Here is a 10,769-nt window from a genome sequence, read left to right as displayed (position 1 = left end):
TATAATTGTCGCTAGCAAACCTTTAGCAAACCATAACAAAACTGGGAGTTCTGAAACCGGATCTCAGTCGTTCATAGACAGATTAAGTTCAAATTTGTTACATATGTAGAACATAATGATATCTTGATGCACGTCAGTTTTGTTATCAGTCGGTTCAGGTTCAAAATTGTTGACTGACAGCCATTTTGTTATCAAGAATGCAGTTCCGGATTCATATATTCGACATGTCTGAACATCAGTTCATGGTGCAATGGGACAACAGCTTCATCATGCTGATTTTACATAATAAGCCAATGACCATTTTCTAGTGATTTATGACCAACTTTCTCAAAAATTATGAGTAGGTTTCTACCTTAACAAAGATGCTAATTTTGATTGTTGCGCAGATCACCGCGCACAAAAAGGAGACAATATCAAGGTTTGTCTAGGTGATTCAAAATTGCATTCATACTTGCCACTGGTGGAGTAAATAGGAATGCACTCCGGATGTAGTAAAACAATATTTAGCACAGAATTAAAAATATGTGTCGTCCAATCGTTAATCAGCTTTATTACACGTGGTTTCGTAGGGTATTCACGTTTTGACTGATTGTTCCAGAGCCCGCCCACTACCCCGATACAAAGTCGACACTCGTGCCAGTTTTTTAGATTGCGAAGATTCTTGAAGTTCAACAACTGAACGATTGAAATTTTGGAAACGTGTCAACGAATATAGATCTTCTGTTCTTGACTCAGGGTGAATCAGCGCAAAGCTTACTCGCCATAATTGTTTTAATCTGTGATGACATTTCGGATACTTAAACGCTGATTGGTGGCGCCAGTTCCTTGGCGCGCCCAATCAATTGACTCAATCTAACTACAATGAAATACTAGTACACCTTTTCATAGCACTATCACGCACGGGTTCGTAGGCCGGTTATGAATGGCCGGCTTTAGCGATACCGTGTGATTCGGACGACGCTTGCAGCCAAAAACAGTGAAACAATCTAAAAATATCTCTAAAACAATCTTCCCAGTAAATCAATAGAAAATCCAATAGTATAATCATATTAAAAAAGAAACAAACTAAAGCAATGCCTGAAAACAGGACTCGGAGAGATAAACAGCTGATTTTAACACAGGGCTCTAAGAAAACGATGCGAACCCCTTTCGCCCTCTACAGTTAATTTTCTATCCCACAATCTTTACAAAATTCATTATGGAGTTCACACATTTCTTCCCCACGTAATTTCACGCTTATTTAGTTAGCGACACGTATTGATTCAGGCATGCTGGTCGAAAGTGCTCTTACGAGATCCAAATCATGCTCTGTTGATAGTTGAGAAACTTCTTCGTCATCGTTATGTTGAAAAACGAATCTGCTATTGACAAATAACGGCTCGCGCGATTCAGGGACGATCGCCTTGCACACGACGAATTTCCTTCAAGTTCCCGCGCCATTTTCCAGAGCACTTGATATTTCCTCAATCATTCGCATTAAATAGCATGACGCATATAGGAATGACAGGGCGAATGGGGAAATGACATGGTTTATTGCGAAACTGCATGTCGTGAAACCAATGGCATGCCGCATGGTGGAATATTATATCGTGTTATTGCAATAAAAATACTCCAATCTTGCATCGTAGAATGGCATGCCGTTGCAAGCAATGGTGTAACATACCATTAAACACCATACGACGCTATAGTTACTCTTCTTATTTTCAAAATGTCCTAATGTTTTCAACTTGGCGGTATTTTTGGAATGATATACACTGCTTGAAGACGACTTGTCAATATAATAATAATAATTAAATAATTAAATTATATAATAATTTTTGTAAGCAGAAAACATTAAAAAAATACGACATGACACGTTTGTCTGATTTCGACAGACTCACTGGATTTTTATTTACGATGTTATAAGTGTTTTTCATTTTGAGTTTAACTAATACAGCATGCAGTAGTAAATTATTATTACTGCTAACTACAATGAATGTGAATAAAGAGAGGCGACCAAGGTTATGCAATCTGGCGCAATCAATCCACGCGAACGCCCTCCTTGGTAGCACGTGAACCGGGCATCGTGCGCCCTACAGAGCATGCGCGAGTCTCGTACTGACACTATTTACCGGTTGCGTATAAATATTGAGATGCCAAAACACGTCTGCACACTGGTGCGACAACTCTTAGGCAATGATAGTACCTAATACATCAGCGCTGGTCCGCTCTGATTTTGACAACGTCAGTGTAATGAATTACTCATTGGAGATGTACAACTCAACTAATGGGGGCTTTGAAATGCCGATATCGGAGCTCGGTACTGCGTTCTTGTTTTCGTTCTACGCATTGGCTATTTTCTTATCGCTTTCTGGGAACATAACTGTTATCACCGTACTGCACGGGTCAAAAGCAAAGAACGGTGTTAATGCATATCTCGTGAATCTATCTATTGCCGATATCTGTATGGCGGTTTTCTGTACTCCGTTTACGTCTGTCAATGTTGTTTTGCAGAACTGGATTTTCGGCGATTTCATGTGCACATTCGTGCATTTCATGCAGCAGGTAGGGCTACTATCAGTATCTAACAACTACTTTATCTACCAGCATGTTGCTGACACATTTATGTATTATATGTGTTTTTTTTCATAATGTCAATGTGAACCAAGTGACCATAACTTTGGATACGTGTCTTGTTTTTTGTTTTTTTATAATACCGGTGATTTGAATCACGTAGCTATACTTAGCTCCTTTTGAATACATGTTTGCAAACATTGTTTGAAATAATTTAGAAAACTATGTGACTTTATTTTGTCGAAGTTAACGTTTGCATCGTAGAGTTATAAATCACTTTTTTTTCTAATTTACGTATTAGCAACGTATTTTATTTACTACTCTAACAGCTTGAGACATACTGCGTTAGTGATTTCAATCGCAATTTACGTCAGCTCACAATCACATTGTAGCTTTTGAGTGAAATAATTGTTGGCTTTTTGTAATCGCCACTTGGGTGGTGATAAATACTAATCATATACAGGCAGTGGGTTTTTATCTACCAAATAGAATGAAACCGATGAAGTTTCGACAAATTGAACGAATTTAGAGACTGCTGATAACGTGTTCAGGGATGAGTAAAAATTGATTACGCAACCCCATGTGGCATGTTATAAAACGTGGTTACTGCGTAGAGCATATATCACACAGAGTTTAAAGCATACCTATATCATATATCCGCAGTAACGCCGATACCACAAAGTGCGTAAATATCTTCATAAATTCACAAGAATCTCCGATTTTATTAGTTAACATTGAAACGGCTTTTACAATTGAAAATCACAATTGTCATGTCATTTCATTCACATTTTTCCGTGGATAATTCATTAAAGGAGGTAGTCGTCGTGCTGCGTCCCATAGCGACGTATACAACACGTGTAAAATTCATTGTTTATTTACATAAAATCCCAACACGCGCTGCGCGACGGCCACCGCTCTTTAAATAACTCTCAACATATTTGGTTATCTACATCTTCAACCCTAAAATGAACTTTCTAAGATTGACAACTAAATATTTCAAATCTAATGTTGAAATACTTACCGACCTCCAAATTGTCCAGTTTCAACTAATTTGTCAACAGAGGAGAGAGTTGTGAAATAAACGAGAGCATTACATCGGTCTGTGGTCTAACCGAGATAAAACGCCACGCCGCTATATATCATATTTATCGATTCGAGCGTTTATTTATTAACGTCTCGAGTTTCGTTGGGCCGATTACTCTACTTTCTCCGACAGAGTTTGTGACACGCATTAATATAATACATTAGTGTTTACGTGAACACGATGTACGAAACATATACGCAAATATGACTAGCTTTTTTCAGGATTCACTTCCATCTAGCTCCGTTCCCGAACTTCTTGTTATGTTCTCAACTCGACAGAGCAATATAACCAACTCGAGCTTGAAAGCTGAGTCACATAGTCAGTTGGTTTCGACGCACCCGCTATTCATTGCACAATTTGTGTTCTATTATGTAGATTTTCATGACGATCTCTCTCGTAATATTTGCTTTAATTTAAGATTCTGACAAAAATGCAACGAATATATTGTTATAAAATAATGCCAATGGCAACCTCGGAGATGTCACTCCATTTTATCGGTTAATTCAATATACAATAAGTCTCGTATTCAACCCATCTGAGGCGGGGGTCTAGTCCTTAATTAAAAACTTATTTATATCCCGATTTATGCCATTACAGCCCACAAAAGACACACAAGGGAAATAATTAATCTACCAATAGACATTTTAACAACTTAATTCAAACATACAGGGTCATATATGGTCCGATTAACTATTTACTTTTCCTGAATTCAGGACAATCTGCATTTAGATTTCAGCAATGAAGGGTAAAATAAATTATTGTTCCACGCATGACATTCTCAACGCTCGTCGTTGCCAGGTAACTAACCGAACACATAAAGCTTTTACAGCTAAGTATTAGACAATTAAAAAAAGTTCTCATCACGTAGTCAATCACGTTGAAAATTGCTGAGTATAACGCTTGACTCTTAACATAACCCAAACTCAATTATTTATAATAAAACTATTGGTAACGTTATAAAATGCTAAGCATGTTTCACATTATGAAAAGTAAAATATTATTTATTTGGCATTTTTCACAAATATTTTAATCTCGATATCAAGTTGATTATATCTCAGTTGCTTAGTGCAGTAATCAATTATCTAATTACAACAAGCATGTAATTCATTAATCTGTTATTTCCCGAGTAAATTGAACATAAATATAAACAAGCAGTATTATATAATGGGAATCAGAAAATGCATAGTCGGTTAACAATAAATACCTGGCTATCGCGTGATTAGGGGAAGTACGTCATCGGTTCACCCATATAAGGAGATCACAACGTTTTTAATAAGCTACATAAATATTCAAATTATTTGGATTTTAGGCGATACGCGGTAACTCCATTTTTGAAACGGATCTCCAATAAGCCAACACATGACTGGGCAAGCAAATGACATTAAGTAAACAAGATCTAGTATGAGACTGATTTTAATAAGAAACATATTTTCTTGTTATAACGAAATAACTTTTTAACTAAATTGATTTCTATGGCAAAACAATGAGCAGTAGTAAATTATTCAATGCAATGTACACAGTCAATCCAGTTTAACAATCCGAAACACGTTTTTTGTCACATTGCGGCTTCTCAATACTGAGGTGATATCATTGCACGCGTTTATCATGTTGCCCATCTACATCAACAAGTAATATCCTGAATAAACATGTCCTCCATTTATAAGTATAAGGTTCTATTTGAGTCACACAAACTCGTTAGTTCCCTAACAACACAACTAACGTTAATGATCCCAGTTAAACAAACACCAAGGCTTGATTTGAGCTGTAATAATACATTGCATTATTTTACCTGGTATTGCAGATGAAACGACATCAGTACTTGATTGACTCAATATATCGTACACATTGTATCAGTATTCATCCTGGTAAAACAATCATTAATGCTTGATTGGCACAATACATCGTATTCATGCCTTGTCTCTAGTGCAGTTAATTTTTGATTCTGTAGAATTTGTCAGTGCTTTTGATAAACCTTTCGAACCCCATCTATGTGCTCAAATTCAGTGTTTTTTTTTCAATTTAGGCGCGACCAACACAATGTCAAATTCAAGACTTTATGACCTGCCTCGCTATAGCCCCGGTCAATATTTGGTGTATGATAAATACCTCTCGTAAATGATGTCTTTCCGCAGCGCGCTAAAATGCAATTAATAGGCCTTTATTTGAAAAATGCGCCTTGGTTTAGTTTACGAGATCTTCCGACCAGTGTCCGACCAATTTATCATTTTCATTAATTTGAAATAAATTGAAAGAGCGGTTAGTCTGCAATAACTTTCGCACATTAAGAGAAATAGACCTATAAGGAATATCATATTATGGAGACGGTCCTGATTAAGTTTTATAATGTTATCCTGCTCTCAGTGAACGGACAAAAAGTTGCTATTAAGTTTATTACTCAATCGTTTTGGATTTCGGCATTCCCATGATGTATCTGCGCGTCGGTCGATACTCGATTAATCAGTTCAATTGTAAAAAGGGCAAAATAAGTTATAACATATTATTATTATCATTATTTTAGACGCACCTATTTCTATTGCTTTTACATCAGTTTACAATACATATGCCATTCATGAACTGATGTGTCATATCTTTAGCTACGAGATTTGCCATCAATCGAATTATGTATGTCAGACCAGACCAGTACAAACTGCCATGCTAATTTAAATTAAGATGACTTGTTTTGAGAAACAATTCACACACTTTCTCGCTCAGTGCCCGGCAGAAAAAATACGGAAAAGCGTCATATTAGAAGGATCTTACTGAAGTTTGATAAAGAAAATCTTCTTTTGGCGTTGGAAATAAATTAAATAGCTGCAACTGGATCGTCTGAGTATTGTCTCACAGTATGCTAAATCTCAGTATATATTGTGACGAACTGACAGAAATGAAATAAGTCAGTGTTTTTCTTAGCAGTAGCAAATGGTACTTGCTCTTGCGTAGTGTAGGGCAGTAAATTGAAGCATACTTGAAATTATTTGGTTAGAACACATTAAACCCGGAACTTCGTGTTTTAGTATAAAACATTTAGCTAACAACAGACAAATTCCGGGTACCAAGGTGAACCGAACGAACACTGACACGATTGAAAATTAACTTTCCAGACTCATATGAGCCAATCATATGATGCACATGGTAACCTAAAATGTACTACCAACTAATGCAGGCCAGTGAACCCACAAGCAACTAAATAGTCATTTTCTAAACGACTATTCAAAAATCTATTTTGTCACTTTTGGGAATAGATGATTATCGACTCAAGTGGCGTTGATTGTTTAATTGGACGCGTCAGTTTGTTTAGTGTGATTTTAGCATCCTTCATGTTCGTGTAAATTTTATTTAAATTTGGTAATTATATCACTCAATTTTAATATATAGTTTGATTTGGTTTAAAACAATTAGTTATTGTGAATTTTATTTCCTGAAAAACGTCATCCTTAAGGAGAGAAATTTAATTATGTTAATAATCATTGCAAACTTAGCCTGTCATGTATTCGTAACATTATTTGCCACTTCAGGTCACTAACTGTGGAAAGCCATGTGTCCACCATTGAGTTGAAGACTTTTGCAAATTGTCGTGATTATCCGACTGGTTTCAACAATAATAATTTAATAAATAATAGTTATATTACACAAGGAATTATAGCAATATCAAATACTGAAAAATACTCCTTTTGTATTCAAAGAAAAATGCACGCACTCATTATATTGTTTTCAGTTGCTTTTATAGATTATATATTGTGTTCTTTGCTCATTTCCCCTCGAATGAGCTTGACAAACAATTCACTAAATACATGATTTCCTCAATAAAAGCGCACAGTCTGTTGATTTTCAACTTGACAGCAACCAGATACTAAGTACACCCCTCGTGTTTACTCAGATGTGGTGAATCAAATCTAGATACAAAGTGCGACTCCGGACAACACCAGTTCCACAGAAAAGGATCAGTCGTTCAGAGGATGTTCTTCACTGATAAGAAAATTGCTGGAAACTCGTTTTGAGCAGTTAATACAATTATCGCTCTTCAGAACGTTACTGAAGAACTTTAGAACCCAAACCCACAAATCAGTAAATTACTGGCTGAAAACTACGTGAGATAGCCGAGGTAACCAAATCAAGCAAGCAACGATTTACAACAGTGTGGTAATAGGAACAAAATCGTGACAGGGAACTGAAAAGATGGTACGTGAGTTTGTACATAATGACCTTAAAAAGCACTCCGCTTACCATCGAAAATCAGACAGCAGAATATAGTTAAATGTTAAGATCGTGTAAGATACAGATCGTATTCTACAGTCTGGCCGACAACTAAAAGTATGGGAATAGGCGAAGAAATCATCGTTCCGATACGATGAACTGAGAATAGACAATGTTACGTATAATAACGATGAAATAATGATATTGAACTATTTAATGACAGTACTGCACACGTGAAAGCTATCTGATGGATGATAATGTCATTACATTTGCTGTGTGGAATGTTAATTGGGCGCAGTCCAAATGAGAAAATAACGTGTTTTTAGTTATTTGAAACAGTTTGACCTAGACTCTATGTACTTAATATGGGAATCACTGTTGCAGAAAAAAAAACGCTGTCAACGTGGTCGCACATCAGTAGCGGGCAATAGTATTTTATACAAATCATGGTACAACAATGTCGTTTAAATTATGCCACAAACATGTGAGGATACAGGATTTCATGATACTCCGATTGCTATATGTTTTGTCGCTATTTATTTTTTTCGCAATAATTTGTCCAGGTTTAACTACAACAATATGAATAGACATTGCAATTGTATTTTGTTTTCTTGTGTCCTGGACTGGAAACAATCAAGGCTTGATCTCCAACGTAGATAATTTTGATAGACTGAATGTTTATGACAAAATATTTCATTACAAGGCTTAAGGTAGTGAAAGCATCATTTTCGTAATTGTTTTTATCTTCCGATTGTGACTAAATGGCTATAAAAAGACCCAATCAAGTATATATTTTAAAATGGTCAGAGTTCAATCCTTTTAAAGATGTGTGTTTCATATATAAAACGTTATTTTTCCTGAAAACAAATAATTTGCGCAATTACTGCTGTTTTTCATGTTTCCTGGTAGTTCAGTAGTTTGTTAAATTGAATGCATCTTAGCATATGTATTCATGCGTCGCGTTTTAAAAAGAAAGGTTCTGAATTCCAAGATTCAGTTTCAGTCGCATTGTCCCCAACTAAACTATCAGTTTAAAAATAATCTATGAAATAGTCTGTGTGGACACATTTAAGTTCATCCCAATGTCACTTTAAAGCTGTATCAAATTTGGTGTTAACCCGACGACACTAAGCATACGCTATGTTTTCATTGCTTCATAGCACACGCATAATGGCGTCATTTATTTGTTTTCAGAAAAAGTATTATTTAATATATAAGTGTAACACGTCACAAAACGTAGATACAGACATAAAAACACATTTTTAAAAAAGTTTAATCATTGTGATTCTGAAAATATATAATATTATTAGGTCGTTTTGTAGCCTTTTAGTCACAATCGGAAGATGAAAAAAAGTATTCAAATAATACTCTCGCTACCTTAAAATTACTTTGGTCATGTATTGCTAGAATAATGTAAATGCACTGGGCACATTATTGGCAATTTAATCAGTGACTTTTAATATAAATCAGACCATCATTAACTTTTAATTTAAACTTAAAGCGGGAGGGTCGTCACCTGCGCACGCGCGGGAATTGAGCCCCAAGCGACGATAACAACACACGCTAAAACGCAAAGGCTAATGGGTAGACGCTTGTTTGTAAACAATGACACGCTATGGCTATCTGGCACATGCGCAGATGACGACTCCCCCGCTTTAAATGATTATGCAAATGACATTTCGACTACAAGGGTTTTTTGAATTTTGAATGGATGTGGCTCTACCCAACACCAGAACTAATTTAATACTATTTTAAATGAAAGCAAAATGGAGGATTCTACTAGATGACTCCATAAAATGTATGAAATTTTAATACACACATGCCGTTATAAATCATGGTTCGATAAAGAATGTGATTCCATGAAAATAATTGTTCAAATGGTATGTAATTTTTAAAGACGTCATGGATCAATTTACAACCTTGTCATATGTGTATAAATGATTACCACTCTTTGTAAAAACAATAAAAGATCTTCTGGCTGATGGTTTTAGCCTCTATTATATTTAGTTCGAAACCGTTTTGTTTGCTACTAGATACTAAAAGCAAGACGACTCTAAATATTGATTTACCCGAGTGGTTCGACTAACTTTTCAAATTTATACCAAAATGAGGGGTCCGTGACTGATGATGACTTTCCTAACAAGGTTAAAGACTATATTGATCATTTAAGGTTAAATGTTGACACGACCGTAGATAATATTGACATTGATTGTTTTATTGACGTTAACAGCGACATAGCACGCGGCATGAAGGCAAATAAAGCTTCTGGTATTGAAGGTATTTCCAATAAATATTTAGAAAAGGTCCAATGGCAATGAAATATACTGTGTTTTGTTGACTTTGAAAAGGCTTTTTACTGACTTAACTGTTACACATTGTTTTAAAATCTAGCAAATATTGTTGTTGAGGTTAAACCATCCCGAGGTTTGTATTCCATCTATGTGAATGTTAAAATCTGTGTTCCATCTCTAGCGTAAATAATCTATCTTTGCAACTGTAAATGTGAGTGCAAAAAATGAAATATAATATTCTTAGTAAAATTGATACCTTTTTGGCGTATGATGGACTCCACACGAGTGGGTAAAAGAGCATCTAAGTTTAAAATTAAAATCAGAAACACAAAATCATCAAAAGTTGCCTTATAAACATCCATTTAATTCATAGTTGGGTGAGTGGAGTAGGAGGTTCTTCTTTGTTATTACTGTATTACTCAGTTTGCCTTTCGCAATGATCTCTTCCATATATACAAATGCTCCAGCCAATGTCAGACTTGACTAACCATTCTAATGACATGAATGTTGTTACATGTGGCAAATGTCCAACTCCCTTGGGCAACAAGATCTGGTTAATTTCCACCAGAAACAGGCAAACCTGTATGTACGGAGCCAGTGAATTTGTAATGTAAATTGCATCTATAAATATAAATACAGACGGACAG

The 10,769-nt window shown here is 35.6% G+C and overlaps 1 protein-coding gene across 1 annotated transcript in view; it reads left to right on the top strand.

The window, feature by feature from the left end:
- The first annotated feature begins 2,175 nt into the window (after positions 1 to 2,175).
- The window catches only part of LOC144357007 (G protein-coupled receptor 83-like), a 48,471-nt gene continuing 39,877 nt past the window's right edge, over positions 2,176 to 10,769 (top strand). The window contains exon 1 of the mRNA XM_085493764.1: positions 2,176 to 2,544. Within this exon, the coding sequence (XP_085349890.1) occupies positions 2,176 to 2,544 (369 nt within the window). The remainder of the gene's footprint in view (positions 2,545 to 10,769) is intronic.

This window comes from Saccoglossus kowalevskii, chromosome 19, assembly GCF_978046115.1.
Source record: "Saccoglossus kowalevskii chromosome 19, keSacKowa6.1, whole genome shotgun sequence".
Classification (NCBI taxonomy): domain Eukaryota; kingdom Metazoa; phylum Hemichordata; class Enteropneusta; family Harrimaniidae; genus Saccoglossus; species Saccoglossus kowalevskii.
This window is presented reverse-complemented; position numbering and strand designations above follow the sequence as displayed.